The sequence below is a fragment of the Sphaerodactylus townsendi genome, linkage group LG15 (assembly GCF_021028975.2).
Source record: "Sphaerodactylus townsendi isolate TG3544 linkage group LG15, MPM_Stown_v2.3, whole genome shotgun sequence".
Lineage (NCBI taxonomy): Eukaryota > Metazoa > Chordata > Lepidosauria > Squamata > Sphaerodactylidae > Sphaerodactylus > Sphaerodactylus townsendi.
The window spans coordinates 33,221,413-33,238,950 of NC_059439.1; the positions used below are offsets into that span (position 1 = coordinate 33,221,413).

The 17,538-nt window shown below is 46.2% G+C and overlaps 1 protein-coding gene and 2 non-coding genes across 4 annotated transcripts; all 3 read left to right on the forward strand.

The window, feature by feature from the left end:
* Positions 1-851: 851 nt before the first annotated feature.
* LOC125445060 lies at positions 852-13,132 on the forward strand. Of its 2 annotated transcripts, XM_048517889.1 has the most exons (5): positions 870-952; positions 3,227-3,381; positions 3,604-3,752; positions 6,103-6,229; positions 10,638-13,132. In XM_048517889.1, the coding sequence occupies exon 5, from the start codon at positions 11,186-11,188 to the stop codon at positions 12,593-12,595; it is 1,410 nt and encodes a 469-aa protein (XP_048373846.1). In that variant the 5' UTR covers positions 870-952; positions 3,227-3,381; positions 3,604-3,752; positions 6,103-6,229; positions 10,638-11,185; the 3' UTR covers positions 12,596-13,132. The 2 variants fall into 2 exon arrangements, with proteins under 2 accessions (XP_048373847.1, XP_048373846.1); XM_048517890.1 differs by lacking the exon at positions 3,227-3,381 and having other exon boundaries at positions 852-952.
* On the forward strand, positions 3,859-3,936 carry LOC125445380. Its single transcript, XR_007246300.1, has one exon. It is a non-coding gene; the product is annotated as a small nucleolar RNA SNORD126 (small nucleolar RNA).
* On the forward strand, positions 9,183-9,332 carry LOC125445376. The gene has a single exon (XR_007246296.1). It is a non-coding gene; the product is annotated as a small nucleolar RNA SNORA79 (small nucleolar RNA).
* Positions 13,133-17,538: the final 4,406 nt, after the last annotated feature.

Sequence of the window (17,538 nt, forward strand, 5' to 3'; positions counted from 1 at the left end):
AAAAGGGACGAAACTGGAATACTTTTTGCAAGTAGTTCTAATCTAACCCATCCCAAATTTGATTTTTCCAGTTTCTGGATTTCTGCATGAATCCCTTTCTGGAACTGTGAAAGTCTTCTACGCATCCACTACATGGGATAACTCATAAGGGACAAATGCAGTGGTGGGATCCAAAAATTTTAGTAACAGGTTCCCATGGTGGTGGGATTCAAACTGTGGCGTAGCGCCAATGGAGCTGGGCAGGGTACGACGGGGCGTGGCCGGGCATTCCGGGGGCGGGGCATTCCTGGGCGGGAAACAAATGCACGCAGGCGCAGGCTGCCACGCACGCCGGTGCACCTCCTGCTAGACTGCTTCAAGATCTGCACGCTACTGCTGAGAGGAGGGGCGTAACTAAGGCAAAAATCACAAGGCAAAAATCACCCATTAGTCACCCCCTCTCGGCACACACAAATCATTAGTAACGTACTCTCGGGAACCTGTGAGAACCTGCTGGATCCCACCTCTGGACAAATGAATCTGTGCACTCCAAAGTAAGAACCTCTGAACTGGACAAGTCTTGAGATAGCAAGAGATGCCCCGGGGAGCAGAGGGTGGGCTACGGGTTTCACACGGGCACTGATCACTCTTGACACTTCCAGCAAAGCACAACAATGCGTGTTCATTGCACATCCCAACGCGCTGAAAAGCGCCCTCCGCCCAGCCAGGAAAGCGCAGCACATTGCGCAAGGGATAACGCGCTCTTGGTGCAGGGCGCAAACTCTGACCTGCTCATCCGCCCGCCCCATAAACCCCAACAGTGACTGACTTGTCTTCTCTGCCAATAGCAAGACAGCCTGGTGGCATTTCCTGCTCCGCCCAGCCTTTTCCGCTCTGCCCGGGACGATGCTTTGCAGCGGAGGCGCGTCTCCGTCTTCTCCTGCGCTGCAAATGAATCCGCTCGCAATCTCAGGTCAGTTTTTGCCATCCGTTGGCATCCTCCTTTGGGGTTGCTTTGCCAGCGAGGCAGGGTTTGTGGGGCGAGGGTTTGGGCTTTTTAGGGTCGCTCTGCTCCTGGCGTCGCTGGATTCCACGTGGGAGGTATTTTTTCCTCTCTTCCCGTTTTTTTTAAACTTATGCTATTTATAATGTTTAAATGTCTGTCTTTATATTATTTATTGCATGTATTGGATTACTTGTTTTATATGTTTTTTTTTTATTGTGAGCCATCCTGGATCCTGCGGAAGGTTGGTGGGATATAAGTGCAATAAATAAATAAACAAGCCCCTTTAGGGTCAGCTTCGTTCCTGGATTAACCCTTAAGCAAGATAAATGTCTGCTTAAGGTTTCAAGTAAAGAGGCCCCCATGGAGTCCCCCCCCCCCCCTTTATCTCTGCTAAGTATTGAAACCGATTTGGGACGCCGGATTAAGTTTGTGGATATGGCCAGAGACTTCGCCCTCAAAAAAATGCGGAGGGAAACTTTTTTGTAGTCTTTGAGTTCAGTTGCAAGTTGGCAGCAGTAAATCATATTTTGCATCTTTGATTTTCGTGTAAATTAAAAATGGTGTGCAAGTTAAAATGGTCATCTTCAAGGCAGGAAAGCAGTGGAATAATGAGTGTTTTGTTTCATGCAAGTACTGCTATTTAGTCGTTAGAATGTATACCTGTTAAGGTAGGCCATTGTTTTCATTTTGAATTGCCGGTCTATATCTAGTATGTATAGTACATTGGAGCCGCGTGGCGTAGTGGTTGAGTGCTTGCACTGCCACTCACGTGGTCAGGAGTTCGAGCCCCCTGTGGGTCAGATATCCTGGCAGCTGGCTCATGGCCAACTCAGCCATCCATCCATTTCTTGGTTGGTAAATGAGGACCTAGCTCTGGTGGCGAACCTATGGCACGGGTGCCAGAGGTGGCTCTCAGAGCCCTCTCTGTGGGCACACGCAGAGTGCCGCCCCCCCCCCCCCCACACACACATCTAGGCTGGCCTGGCCTACTGGGCTCAATTATTAGAATTAAACCTAAGACCTAGTTTTGGGGAAGCAGTGTAGGTAACCCTGTTAAGCGCTATTAACCCCACTGATTTTCATGCGCTGAGCTAAAGCGCAATCCTTTACCGGGAGTACGCTCGGTTGCTGACAATGGGGCTTGCTCCTGATTAAACCCTCCTAGGGTCGTGATTCACCCATTGGGAGAGTTGCATGGTTGCTTCAAAGCAAAGCCACCGACGACCACCAAGTTTGCTCCCGAGTAACGCACGCCTCGGAGCCAACCATTTTGTCTAAACTAAAACCTCAGTATTCAGGTTAAATGGCCATATTGGCACTTTGTGATCAATAAGTGGGTTTTGGGTTGCAATTTGGGCACTCGGTCTCCGAAAGGTTCGCCATCACTGACCTAGCTCATAGCTAGGGGGTAAAGAATAGCCGGAGAAAGCAATGGCAAACTACCCCACAAAAGAGGCTTGCCTATGAAATCACTGCTTGCAGTGGTACCCCAGGGTCAGACGTGACTGAAGGAGAAACTTAACCTTTTTATCTAGTACAGTGATGGCGATCCTTTTTGAGACCGAGTGCCCAAATTGCAACCCAAACCCCACTTATTTATCGCAAAGTGCCAACTCGGCAATTTAACCTGAATGCTGAGGTTTTAGCTTAGAGAAAACCGGTTGGCTCCCTCTTCCTCCGCCCCACCTGCTCGACCGGGGGCCAGCCTGCTCTAGCCTCCATCAAGTCCCGCGCGCACCGCTCTGTGCTTCTCTAGCATCTCTGCCTCCTCTGTGCCCCCCCCCCCCGGACAGCAGCCACCTGGAGCACAGGCACCAGGCCCACCAGCCGAGTCCTCCCTGCTCACCACAGTGCGCGCACATCATGCTCAATGACCCAGGCCAGTCTAGATGTGTGTGTGTGTGGTGATTTTCTGCACCCCACATGACGAACTCTGTGTGCGCGTGCCCACAAAGAGGGCTCCGAGTGCCACCTCTGGCACCCGTGCCATAGGTTCGCCATCACTGATCTAGTATGTGGGGGGACCATAATCTTTTCAGCACTCAGGGCCTCTAAAGGTCTTAATCGGGCCCTTGTTACCTTGTTTATAGTTCGTATTTCCACCCCACCCATCTCCCAGAGGACTCAAGGTGGCCTACATAAACAAACATAATAAAAATAACCATAGTATAAAAGCAATACCAAGATACATTTCGTGCTTTGCTTTGTGGAGGGTTTCTGTGCATGCTCTTTTTCTTGTAGCACCTGCTAGTTAAGTCTTACTGGCCCAGCAGAAATGAAGTAGGTCTCGTTTGAAAGAGCGTTCCACCAGGCCGGCCCAGAGCCAAGATGGTTCCGGCTCTGGCTGAGGACAGCCGGATAGTTTTCGGCCAGAGTATTGTGCACTTTGGAGAGAGGTCTGTTGGCCCTTCCTTCCTTCCTTCCTTCCTTCCTTCCTTCCTTCCTTCCTTCCTTCCTTCCTTCCTTCCTTCCTTCCTTCCTTCCTTCCTTCCTTCCTTCCTTCCTTCCTTCCTTCCTTCCTCCCTCCCTCCCTCCCTCCCTCCCTCCCTCCCTCCCTCCCTCCCTCCCTCCTGGAGAAACATGCAAAGGTCATGCTAATAGGTGCCTTTGGTTCACAGGTTGTGCGTTTGAAGGGAAATGAACGACCCTTGAGCCCTCCGAATTTTGAAGTGCGACCGGCCACCTGACAAGATGAGGTGAACATATCCCCCCAAAGGCCCAGGATTTCTGCACTTGTAATTGGGCCTTGGTTGTTAGTGAGGAAAAGGTATGATCTCGCCTTCTCTTGAACAGATTTCTGCACCTTTGTTGGTCTCAGTCCCCTCCCCTTTTTTGGGAGGGGGGATGAGTTGGAAGTGATGGACTATTTGGGGGGTCTGCCGTGATGATCTGCATGTTCTGTCCGTGTTTCACCTGATTCACCCTGATTATGCACATGCACTGAGCAGATTCCCTAGGCCCTGTAGATGGGTACACCAACATTAACAGAGTGAGATATCTCCATAAATATGTAGGGGATGTTATATCTTTTTTTGGGGGGGGGGGGATTGCATAATAATTTGCCCCTTTTCTCTCTTGGAGGATAAGCTGTGACATGTTATAGTGACCTTGATAACTCCTTTCTCTTTAATGCCTAATAAAGGTCTTTGAACTTGAACTCCTTTCTCCATAAATGTTATGCAGGCTTTACTAAAAAGGCTGGTGAAATGTTCTTGGTTGCGTCAGTTTCATCAAGTTCCTCCTGGCGCTGCATGTTGTACCAGGTCATGGTGCTATGCTGAATGTGAGCACCAATTCCAGTTTGGTGTAGTGGTTAAGAGTGGCATACTCTAACCTGGAGAACTGGGTTTGACTCCCCACTCCCATGTGAAGCCTGCTGGGTGACCTTGGGTTAGTCACAGTTCTTTCAGAACTCTCTCAGCCCCAACTAGAAGAAGAAGAAGAGTTTGGATTTATATCCCCCCTTTCTCTCCTTCAGGAGACTCAAAGGGGCTTACAATCTCCTTGCCCTTCCCCCCTCACAACAAACACCCTGTGAGGTAGGTGGGGCTGAGAGAGCTCCGAGAAGCTGTGACTAGCCCAAGGTCACCCAGCTGGCGTGTGTGGGAGTGTACAGGCTAATCTGAATTCCCCAGATAAGCCTCCACAGCTCAGGTGGCAGAGCGGGGAATCAAACCCGGTTCCTCCAGATTAGATACACGAGCTCTTAACCTCCTACGCCACTGCTGCTCACTACCTCACAAGGTGCCTGTTGTGGGAAGAGGAAAGGATTGTGATTGTCAGCTGCTTTGAGACTTCTTCAGGCAGATAAAGGGGGGTATGAAACCAACTCTTCTTCAGTGTAGGCGACTGGGGACAGTAGTGTCTGCCTCTGTTTCAGATGAAGAAGACAAAGAGTTTGGATTTGTACTCCACCTTTTACTCCTGTAAGGAGACTCAAGGTGGCTTACAAGCTCCTTTCCCTTCCTCTCCTCACAACAGGCCCCTTGTGAGGTAGGTGGGGCTGAGAGAGTTCAGAGAGAACTGTGACTGGCCCAAGGTCACCCAGCAGGAATGTCGGGAGTGTGGAAATATATCTGGTTCACCAGATAAGCCTCTGCCACTCAGGTGGAGGAGTGGGGAATCAAACCCGGTTCTCCAGATTGGAATTCACCTGTTCTTAGCCACTACACCATGCTGAAAACACAGTGACACAAGACAAGGATAATCGTTCTCAGTTGAAGCATAAACATTTAAAAATATAAAATCAGGGGGCTGAACAAAAACAAATGTGATTTCTTGTTTGCTGGTATCCGTTCACACAGTCTGTAGACATTCTGATTATTTAGCATGTTGGGTCACATGCAGAACGCAAATTGGCTTTCCGAAAGCATGAGTTGGGAGCGCTTTGGGAATTCTTACACTGTTCTCCCTCTAGCAGCTTTTCCACCAGTGACTCTGTCTTGCTGCCGGTTGTCAACAGCTGTGTGAGGTCTTTGAAGAAAGACTCTTCCCCCTCCCCCGCATGATTATGTGTGTAGTCATCAGCTATGAATCATTTGAAGATTAATAGCTAAGGGCGATTCCAGACACGGGGCAAAATAGGTCTCGACCCAGTTCCCCCCCCTGGAGAAGGGTACTGACCCAGGTCGGGGCTTCATTATTGTTCCCTTCTTACCGCGTTCCAGCTTGATCCCAGCTCGGAGGGCGGAATCATCCTGTGCCTCTTTGCCGCTCCGTTCCGATTGGCTGCTGTTCTATGGCCATGTTACGTCTATCCCCCACACACGTTATAAAAAAAACTGCCACAGGAATGGAGGGACGAAGGTGGCATGCGATTGGCCAGCTGTACGCGATGCCTGAAACACTCCGGCCAGATTATTGAATGGGGGACTCCCGGCACCAGAGATTCCTCGCGACTTTACCGCAGTCCGTTTTCGAGTCTAAACGTGGTTCCCTGAAAAAGTAGCAGTTCCCAACTGGAGTCGGAAATTTGACCGTTACACGGGGCGAAGCTGGTACAAAACCACGTCGATCCCAGTGGTTGTGTGGAGCACTTAGGTCGAACGCAGCTCAAACTTAGGTCGATAACGTAAGTGCGGAATCGACCTAACTGATGTTTTTCTTGGTTTTTACAGATGTGGTGACTTGGTGACTGAGGAAGCAGCTTGCTGGTACTTTACCCCGATCCAGAAAAGCCGTGTGAGAAACAGAAGCTGATCTCTCCTCCCCGGTGACTCTTCAGCTAGCAGTTGTTTTGGAAAGGTAGGTAAGATTGAGAGACTGTTCAGAGAAGAGGACACACATTTATCTTGCCTAATGAGCTGTAGCGTTGAGGGGCAACTGAGACCAGGTCAGGAATTGGACTTGTAGCCAAAAAGATTGGGCTCTTCTAATATTGATCTTTTAATGCTTGTAAACCAAGTGTTCCCAATCGTGCTGAGGCGGACCCCTTTTGGGACTTGAGGAAGTATATTCTGCAGGCGGCACCGCAAAACGGACGCCATGTGTGAAAGGGCAAATTGCCGTGTCTGCTGTTGGAGTGGAGTCATCACAAAATCTCTGTTCTTTGTTTTTTGTTTCCAGAAGGGGGGAAGTTTATGTCCCACCACGGGGAGAGAGTGCCATAGTTTTTTTTTTTAAAGTTTTATTATTACATTATTGCATTAAATATTAGACATCCTAATAGAGCTGCACGAGGACACATGGATCAAAGTCAGAGTAAATACATCAGGCTCTCTAACAGATGGGTTTAGAGCAGGGAAAGGAGTCAAGCAGGGCTGTTTACTTGCCCCCATTTTATTCAATCTTTATATTAATGATATAATTCCTAAGCTGACCGGCCATGAATTTGTTGCCCCCTCGCTAGGAAAACAGAAAATTTCAATTCTGCTTTATGCAGATGATATGGTCCTAGTTTCACTTACAAGGAATGGTTTAAGGAGACTCCTATATAGTTTGGGTGAGTATTGCAGAGAGGAGGCCCTCTCCATAAACTATTCCAAAACTAAGGTAATGGTGTTCAAGAAAAGACCAAGAAAATACAGTTGGAACATCCATAATATTCCTATAGAGCAATGCAATTATTTTAAATATTTAGGTGTTACATTCAGCCCTTTCACTACTTTGAAATGCCCACTTAGCAGTATCAAAGCAGCTGCCCAAAAAATCAAGTTGGGGCAATATTGAGATTTTTATCATACAAAAGGAGGTCACGAAGTTGATCCAGCCCTAAAAATCTTAAAAAAACTAAAGTTATATCTATGTTACTGTATGCTACAGAGATTTGGGGATGGAATGTCCAAGTCCTACATAAAATAGAAACCATTCAAAAAAACTCCTTCCTTAAACGTTAATTCTCCTACTCCCTAAAGGAACGCTTTAAAGCAGCCCTCCTTAGGGCAGAACTCGGTTTGTTCTCTATTAAAGCTCGAGCTGAATTGGCAATTTTGAAATACTGCTAAAAGAGTTCACTAAAACCGACTTCGTTTGGGAATCAAAAGTCTGCAGATATTACTAAAGGCCTCAAAATTACATAATACCTCCCGGCACAATATATTGCTCAGTTATTCGGTTCCAGATCATTTATTCTCTTCACCAATTTTAAATCAATGACCTTCGGGATTGGATATTCAAAGGAGATGAACTGTATGGACAGAGATATAATTTTACATTTCTCCAAGTTTTGCTCCCTGGTATATAGCTTACCTTAAAAGGGATTATCAGAAAGCCTCCCGTCTTGCTGGCATTACTCAGTTTAAGATAAGGAAGCGCTATGACAAAAGCATTACGATTTCAAACAATGCCAACAAATTCATTTAGAAGGCAGATATGCCAAAAATACCAGCTGAACAACGAATTTTGTATCTGCAAACAGGAAGTAGAGGATTTACCCCATTATGTTCTGAACTGCCCCCTGCAATGCAGAGAGCCCAGGGCTGGGTGTCTGAAGAATTTCATCCCCTGTCCCAGGTATACAGTGAGCTTGATAAATTATACCTTCTCCTTGCGGATTTGGATCCCTATATATCCTATAGGGTTGGCCTATTCACTTTGGCAGCCACAAAGATCTCGGCCCAACAACTTAATAAAGTAAGCTGATCAAACCCAAATTGGTAAAAGGTTAGGTGGGAATACAATCTAGACATACTGTAGGGGGGAAAGTGAAAGACTTAGTGTTCACATGATGGATTTTTAGTGAATTTTTTTTTCTTTTTCTTACCTGTTGGAATAACAAGTTGGCTCAGAAGTTTTAATGTAATAATATTGTAATATTGTAATGGCCTATGGCTTTCAATAAAATTGATTGATTGATATTAGACATCCTAATAATAAACATTCAAACACAAACAAATCATATATCACATTGCACATTATACATTACACCCTACTAATTCGACAATAAATCACCGTGGACATTCGAAATTACCCCACAAATATACCCCCTCTTAAAATATACCCTGTCCCCCTTATCATCTATACCCGTGGTGGCGAACCTTTGGCACTCCAGATGTTGTGGACTACAATTCCCATAGCCCCTGCCAGCATGGCCAATTGTAGTCCATAACATCTGGAGTGCCAAAGGTTCGCCACCACTGATCTATACCTTCTCTCCACCCTTACCAACTCTTTAGCCTATTTTCTATAACATTTAATCTCTTATCACTAATCCCCTTCCTTATTTCCCCTGTCCTTTACCCCTAGTATAATTCCCTTTATTTCACTCTTATGTTCTTATTCTAACTTACCCTTTGTTTATACTTGTACTATTATTGATTTTCCCTGAATATTTCACCTACCCCTTTTGTGCTTGGTTTAGGCTTCCCCTTGACTCTTCCCTTATCTGATATATAATTATACAAAATGAAGGTATATCTTTATTCCTTTTACTAGCTATTCTAGTTTTGTAACATTCTCAAAAAAGAGTGCCATAGTTTTTTCAGAGACTCAGCTAAGGGCTCATGGCAGTGATATATTTGACTAGGGAAAATATTGGTGCTTTGCTTACCACTCAGCTGAAAAGAAACAGCTTGAAGGTCCCTGTGTGTGTGTGTGTGTTTTTAAAAAACCTCTTGTACCAATCAAGGCCCAGAACTCGAGGGGCAAATAGTCACCCCATTGGGAACCAAGTTCTATAAACCAAGGAAATTCCGGAAGCTTCAGATTTGTGTATAGTTGGGCGGGGGGGGGGATGATGTGAATATTGACTGAAAGTTCCCGATGACCGTTCCTCTCACTGTCACAAGACTTGGGCAGTGGGATTTTGTGTCATCGCATATTAAAGGTGGCCTTTCTTCACTCAGGGGAGCCTAGGGATGGGTTTGGCCGTCCCGTGGTTCTTCACTGAATTTTGCGGGGTCTCACATTTTGAAATGAACACAGCTGGGGCTTAAACACAGTCTGAGGAACAGGGAGCTGTCCCCTCTAGCATCTTCTTGTCGCATGGTAGAAAAAACTCATTGTTTATGTGTTCTATAGCTTGTTTCATTTATATCGTAATCCGCATTGAGTCCAGTAAGGTAGAAATATATAAATTTATTCACATGGCTTGTTGTACACACAAAGGATTCCTTAATTCTGTACCAGTGAGCACATCAGCTACAAATGGGTCCAGCAAAGTATGTAGTGTGTCATATAGATTGTAGATAACATGAGAGGCACATATCTAAAACATACTTTTATTTAGTTCGTAAGCCTTCCCTCTGTGCGTCCAGGTTGAACTCTTTAATGGGATGATTTTTTGTTGGTTGCGTGGAGTGAATACAGCTGTTATATTTATTGCTTCACGAGGACACATAAGGCCAATGTGGTTCTAGTAGAACTTTATTTTGGATTCCATGTTTTTGTTTTTGCTTACTTTAGAAATTCATAGGCTGATTCCGCATGGGCCAAAAACAGTGGTGTGAAAACAGTGTGAAAATGGTGTAAAAAGAGTTTAAAACAGTGTAAAAGCAGCAGTGGTGTAGGAGGTTAAGAGCTCGTGTATCTAATCTGGAGGAACCGGGTTTGATTCCCCGCTCTGCCACCTGAGCTGTGGAGGCTTATCTGGGGAATTCAGATTAGCCTGTACACTCCCACACATGCCAGCTGGGTGACCTTGGGCTAGTCACAGCTTCTCGGAGCTCTCTCAGCCCCACCTACCTCACAGGGTGTTTGTTGTGAGGGGGGAAGGGCAAGGAGATTGTCAGCCCCTTTGAGTCTCCTACAGGAGAGAAAGGGGGGATATAAATCCAAACTCTTCTTCTTCTTCTTCTAAAAGGGTTTATACCATTTTCACACTGTTTTCACACTGCTGTTTTTGGCCCATGAGGAATCAGCCATAGTCTTTGGTGACTAATTAGCCAGCTGTGCAGTACTCTGACGTATTTGTTCTGCGCCGCCCCACCTGTCTTTGAATACTTTTGGTCCAAGAGACCTCCAATTCTTTCTCCCTCCAAATGCCCTCCTCTGTTTGTCCATGAATTGTTGACTATTAAAACTCCTCTCAAAAAATTCCTTTTATTTCACTTTAATGTTCCATTCAGCTTGTTTAGATTGGATTGGTAAGAGGGGAAGAATAAAAAGGGTGGGATCTTCTCCTGTCAATCATACACGGTTTTTGGAATGCGTTTACTCTTTCATGGAAGATTTTGCTGTGCTGATCCCTAATTTTGTCACGTTGCTTTTTCCACAGGATGTTCAAGTTGGCCTTTGGGAGGCAAATAGCTGTCTTCTGCTACTGGTGGGAAAAGAGCATGTTCCGAAGATGGAGGGATTCTGCCATAAAATCCCAACGTAAAGACAACGGATTCTGAAAATCTCCCTCAATTTGAGTGGCCACGTACAATAAATAAAATTATTGCAGCTTAGCACTTTGTTTCATTTTGCGGAGTATTTTTTGGGATGGAGTTGAGCACTACTTTGAAAACCATTTCGTAGTCTGTATTTCCTGTGAATTGTTTACTTAGTGGCAATTTTATGCCAATCTGTACTCTGTTCCACTGAAAAATAAAAGTGCAGTCAGTTGTGGTGCAGCGGTAGAGGAAATAGTATGCTTCCGCATTAGAAAATAGCCCTGAATTAATATGAGAATTACCATTCATTTTTAAGCACAGGCTTTGTCAAACCCATTATTCTATGCCGTATTAGTCATGGTACTTTGATAAAGGGGCCTTTATAGCACATTGAATAACTCAGCAGAATTTGCTTTTTTGAAACAACGTCATCCGTTTCCTTTGCAAAATGGCTGATGGAGCAGGCATGTCTACCTCTGAAGTGAACTCTCCTCTCTGTTACTTCAAAACTAATCGCAGAGGTCAGACAATTCGAAGTCAGACTCAGCAACTTATACTGAACGTGTACTCGCGCATTCGGGAAGATCAGCCGAGCCTTAGCATAGAGGAATGTGTTGGAGAAACCTCGAGGCTGACGGGTGTGTCGTCTGCGCCCATCTACAGGGCAAAGAAGCAATGGCACACAGGAGGCGGAGTTCTCGGGACGCCGGGCAAGAAACGTCCTCGCAAATCCGAGACGAAGGGAAGCAACGTGAAGTGTGACAGCTCTGCTCGTTGCGCAATAAGAGCGATTGTACATAAGTATTTCTTCAGAAACGAGATACCCACGCTAAAGAAAATACTTAGTGATGTAAACGGCGACCCGGATCTGCCGTGCATTTCACAATCGACGCTGCACCGCATTTTGAAAGACATTGGCTTTGCCTACAATCGCCGACATAAGGATTGCACATTGACCGACAAGCCTGAGATCACAGCGTGGAGGCACCGGTATTTGAGAAAGATTCGCCAGTTTCGTTCTGAGGGGAGGAAGATCTTTTTTCTGGATGAGACGTGGGTGAGCGAGGGGCACGCGGTCTCAAAATGTGGGCAAGACCAAATTGTCAAGCCAACGAAGGAGGTGTTCCTTAAGGGCTTGTCTGCGGGACTGAGAGAGTCGTCTGGGAAGGGGAGTCGCTTGATTTGCGCTCACTGTGGGAGCGAGGAAGGGTTTGTGGAGGGTGCGTTGCTTCTTTTTCGGTCTGCAACAGGCGATTACCATCAGGAAATGAACGGGGACAGCTTCGAAAAATGGTTCGGCGAGCTGCTGCGGAAACTGCCTCCCGAAAGCGTGATTGTTATGGATAATGCCTCTTGTCATTCTGTGACGTCTGAGAAGATCCCAACAAGCGGGTCCAAAAAGGACGCCATCAGGACGTGGCTAACGGAGAAGGGGATCTCTTGGGAGCCGGAGCAAGTTAAGCCTGAGCTTATCCTTCTGGTTCAAAGAGAAAAGCACAGGTTCGTTCGGTTTCGGGCAGACGAAATGGCGGTTGCTGCCGGGCATCAAGTGCTTCGCCTCCCTCCCTACCACGCGGAATTGAACCCCATCGAGTTGGCGTGGACTCAGATAAAAAGACACGTGGCGATAAACAACAACACCTTTAAACTGAATGACGTTAAGAATTTATTTGAGGACGGAGTGCATGCAGTGACTCCTGAGATGTGGAGCGGTTTTGTCCAACGTGTGACCGAAAAGGAGCAGCAATTTTGGGATCTTGACTTTCTCCAGGAAAACAACGAAACATCCCCACGAAAGATCCATTTGGGGTCAGACTCTGACAGCCCTTCCTCTGAGAGTGAAGAGAGCTATGAATAAATAAGTAAAAACTCCCAAGGTGAGATCTTTCGTTGGCATTACTCTGTGTGCCTCTCCCTGGGCTATTCCTCAATCACCAACAAATTCATGAGGGGGTTTTTCGTTTTCATTTTTGTGTTTGAACGGAGGAGAGCGGGGCAGAACTTGGTAGGCACTAGGACCTAAGCGGAACATTCTACAGTAAAGAAGGTGCAGCATGTGACGGATGAACTCTTATCTTTCAGTGGAACAGTAGCCTGGCTTTGCAGATATCAAAATGCCATGTTATTAATGGGTGGAATTACAGTGTTCTTTATGTCTCTGTCTTGTGAAGATAGAAAAGGCTTTACTCCCAAGGAAGTTTTCAACACTGAAACCAAATGGCATTTAGGTTTTGAACATTGATTTGCCTTTATTCTTTCCCCTTCTGTTGTAACTTGAGTTCCTTAGCATGCAGAATCCAAACTTTCCGGAAGTACTTCCCTAAGAATGCTAGTGCCGGTAGACTTTCAATCAGTTGTGATCTCGCCAATTATAAAGTTTGTGCTTCAAACCAAATTTATTTTTTCCCTGCCTGTCATTGTTTACATGAACACTGGTTGTATTCAGATGCGATGGTAAATCTGATTTAATCGTAGGTGTGCCAAAGGAACAAATGTATGAAATACTTATTTTTGCATCCTGGTTTCCCTCCCTCCCCCCCTCTCTCTCCCCTTCCCTCCCCCCCTCTCTCTCTCCCTCTCTCCCTCCCCCCTCTCTCTCCTCTCTCTCTCCCCCCCCTCCCCCCCTCCCCAAATCTGTGAAATCATCAAGGTGGTCCCTTGGCCGAACTGGATTTTGTTTTCTTCTCCATCCTCGTACCAAGCAAATTTCTAAAACTTAGTTTGATCCAGGTGTAAAATTTGCTTGTGCAGAAGGTACACACACCAGTTTTTCCAGGTACCAGCATGAGGGTACAGAGGAGAGCAGGGAGGATGATCAAGGACCTGGGAAGATTGAGGCTGAAGAAGATGACGTTGACGGGTGAGGGACAACATGATTGCTCTCTTTAAGTATTTGAAGGGCTGTCTCTCAGAGGAGAGCAGGGAGCCGTTCCTCTTGGCAGCAGAGGACACGATTTGCAATAATGGGTTTAAATTATGAGCGGAAAGGTAGTGGCTGGATATTTTTTGCAGCAAGAATTGTTTAACCGTGGAAGTGGCTACCTAGAAAGGTGGTAAGTTCCCTCTCGCTGGCAATCTTTTAAGCAGCAGCTGAGCAAACACTTGCCAGTTATACTTTGAGCAGAGGGGGGTTGGACTAGATGGCCTATATCCGTGGTGGCGAACCTTTGGTACTCCAGATGTTAAGGACTGCAATTCCCATCAGCCCCTGCCAGCATGGCCAATTGGCCATGCTGGCAGAGGCTGATGGGAATTGTAGTCCTTAACATCTGGAGTGCCAAAGTGCTTAACATCTGGAGAGCCAATTGGCCATGCTGGCAGAGGCTGATGGGAATTGTAGTCCTTAACATCTGGAGAGCCAAAAGTGCTTAACATCTGGAGTGCCAATTGGCCATGCTGGCAGAAGCTGATGGGAATTGTAGTCCTTAACATCTGGAGTGCCAAAAGTGCTTAACATCTGGAGAGCCAATTGGCCATGCTGGCAGAGGCTGATGGGAACTGTAGTCCATAACATCTGGAGTGCCAAAGGTTTGCCACCATGGGCCTATATAATCCCTTCCAACTTGTATAATACTATGGATAAGTGTGGTGCCTCCTCACAGTCCTGGTGTTTCTGCTAAAAGCATGGTAGTGTACAGAGAATGTTTGAAACTGCTGTCTTTGGGCTCGAGTGTGTTTCTTCTTGAAGGAACAGTCTAGCATATTCCTAAATGACAGTGTTCAAAAGTCCAGAATGTAGAGCTGGAAAAGGCTCCTGTGTTCTGCCCATCATGATCTTTAACTTGTTTGGTTGGCCTCGACTTGGAAGAATCCTTCAAATTTTTGATATTGCAAAACATGATTTTCCACCATGGCGGCTCACAAGGTCCCTAAAAGATCATAAATGTTGTACTTGCCATTTTTATCAGGCTGGACCTAAGTAGGGCCATAAAATTTAGGAGTTAAGCAACAGATGTCTGAGCTAGGTAGCGTATAGTTTACTCATCTATGCTCGGCCAAAATCCGTGTAGCTTTTTCCCTTCCTCACAGGTTTTTCTGAGTACGAAGTTTTTTCATGACACATATAATCTCAATATTGTTGTTGCCAACAGCCTACAGAAACAGTATCCTCTCTCTTTAATAGATGCTTGAAGACAGGTAATTTACCTCTACATTATGTGAGCTCCCAAAGGCACCTGGTGGGCCACTGCGAGTAGCAGAGTGCTGGACTAGATGGACTCTGGTCTGATCCAGCAGGCTTGTTCTTATGAGAATCTGCAGCTGCCTTCTCCCTTGCATTAAGCCACTATTTAGAGTCCAGAACATTTTGCTTCAGGTTGTTGGTAACTCTCTGAAGGCTGTTGTGGAAAAATAAAGACAACTGTTTTGTCTGCTTGCCTTAAGTGTTCTGTTAACCTCCAGCCATGAGAAGAGCTGTACTGATTTTGTAAGGTTGCATTCTGCTTGGGAGGAGGGCTACAATGTGGATGCTTTGGACAAGTGGAATTGAGCACCAGTTGTGGCAAAGGTGGCATTGCTTAGAACAGATAAAACACTGGAACAGGACTGAAATATAATTTTGGATCATATATATATATATACTAGCGGGCCCGGCCACGCGTTGCTGTGGCAATTGTCCTTCTCATCACAGTCCGCAACCCACACAGATGTCCATGCAGGTCCAATGATCCCCAGCATAGCCTTTTGGGGTGGTCAAATGGAATCCCTCTTTCCCTTTTCAATTCACATTATTATATGGTGCTGTCTTGGTTTTTAGTATAAGGCAGTGATGGCGAACCTATGGCACGGGTGCCAGAGGTGGCACTCAGAGCCCTCTCTGTGGGCACACACAAACAGAGTTCATCATGTGGGGGAGAAATTGCCCCCCCCCCCATCTAGGTTGGCCTGGGCCGCTGGGCTCGATTATTAGCATTAAACCCAAGACCTAGTTTTGGGGAAGCAGTATAGGTAACCCTGTTAAGCACTCTTAAAACCGACTGCTTTTCATGCAGAGAACTAAAGTGTGATCCTTTACCTGGGAGTAAGCTCAGTTGCTGGTAATGTGGCCTGCTTCTGAGTAAACCCTCCCAGGGTTGTGATTCACCCATTTGAAGAGTTGCATGGTTGCATCAAGCAAAGCCAACAACTACCACCAGGCTTACTCCCAAGTAATACACGCCTCAGCACCAACCATTTTTTCTTAACTAAAACCTCAGCATTCAGGTTAAATTGCCGTGTTGGCACTTTGCGATAAATAAGTGAGTTTTGGGTTGCAGTTTGGGCACTCGGCCTTGAAAAGGTTCGCCATCACTGGTATAAGGTAACCCTTTCCATTTCACAGCGGAACTGTCCAGAGTGCGAATCCCGCTGTCCATGAGGCTGGTTGACACGCACAGTCCTGGCGTGGGTAAGGCAGAACTGGGGCAAGGAGGCTATCCCAGTCAGGCAGCAGAGGCAGGGCGGTGAGGCGCTCGGATCGAGGCCAGCTCCCTGGGTTCTTAAAGGACCACTTGCAAAAGAAGCGGAGCCGGTAGTGTTGGTTCGCCCCCCCCCGCCCCACGGATTTTCTTGGAAGAAAAAGGCAAACTCCAGCTCGCGTTTAGTAAAAGAGAGCTGTGGCGAATATGGGTGAGGAAGTGGGTAAGTGGTGGTTGGATGTGAGGGAGGGCAGAGTGAGGTGTGTGAAGATGAGCTGGATGTGTGTTGTGTGGTAGCAGTGGGTGAGGCTCAGAGAGTGAAAGTTACCTGCGTGTGAGGGGGGCGAACCCCACCTGATGTCTCATTTGGCAAAGTGTGTATGTGTTTCACTTCCCGCTCGTGGCCACCTAACAATTGTTACCTGTTACTGTTTCCATTGCTCCATCTCTGCCCATCCCTGGGAACCCAGCCCTCCAGCCACAAGACGGAATAGACTGCACAGGCCCATTCCTAAGGAGTGACAAGTTGAACACAAACAGCTTCATGACACAGGTGCGCCATGGGAACAAAGAAGCAGGTTTTACCACAAACAAGGTATGGACTATGGGTGATTTTAAGGTCCGATTACCTGCCCGCAACGGGGGGGGGGGACGTCCTGTGAAAATTTGGGGGTAATCCGTCCAGCAGCTTCTGAGGGATACCATCAGGGACAAACACACTGTTAGATATTTATATATATATATATATATATATATATATATATATATATATATATATATTGGGGGGGGGGGGGGTATGGGTTTCCAATTATCATTTTTGTTGCCCACTCATGAAAGAGCAGTAGTTCACCTGTGGAATAGAAGGGTAGCTTGGAGAGAAGAGACCACCAACACAGAAAAAAATATTGACTCACTAATTTATTTGGGTCTTCCCCATCCCACCCTTAGTTTTTTAGTCTTCTTCATCCCCCCCCCCCCACCTTAGGTTTTTTTGTTTTTTTTTTTTTTTTTAACCAGAGATTCTCACAGCAGTGGGAGGAGAGAAGTTTGGATATTTATTTAACACTATTTTGGGGTTGCTTTCTTGCTTTACAGATGAAAATTTGCCTCAAGAGTCGGTAAGGCCGTTTGACAGGAGCAGAAAGCAAAAGGCATCAATGTAGCCAGGTATTTTCGATTTCGATAAATGGCTCTAGCTCGACCTTTCTCCTCAGTCTGCAGATTTTTGCATGCAAGGAGTTTTAACACTGTGGAGCGTGCAGAGAGCTGCGATGTACTCAGACATCCTCTGAAATGCTGCAGTCCCAGAAGAAGACTTTAAGTTTGATTAGGAGAAGGGCATGACTTCATGAGATGAATGGGAAAATGGAGTACAAGTTTGCAAAATATAATGGTCGCTTCTTGG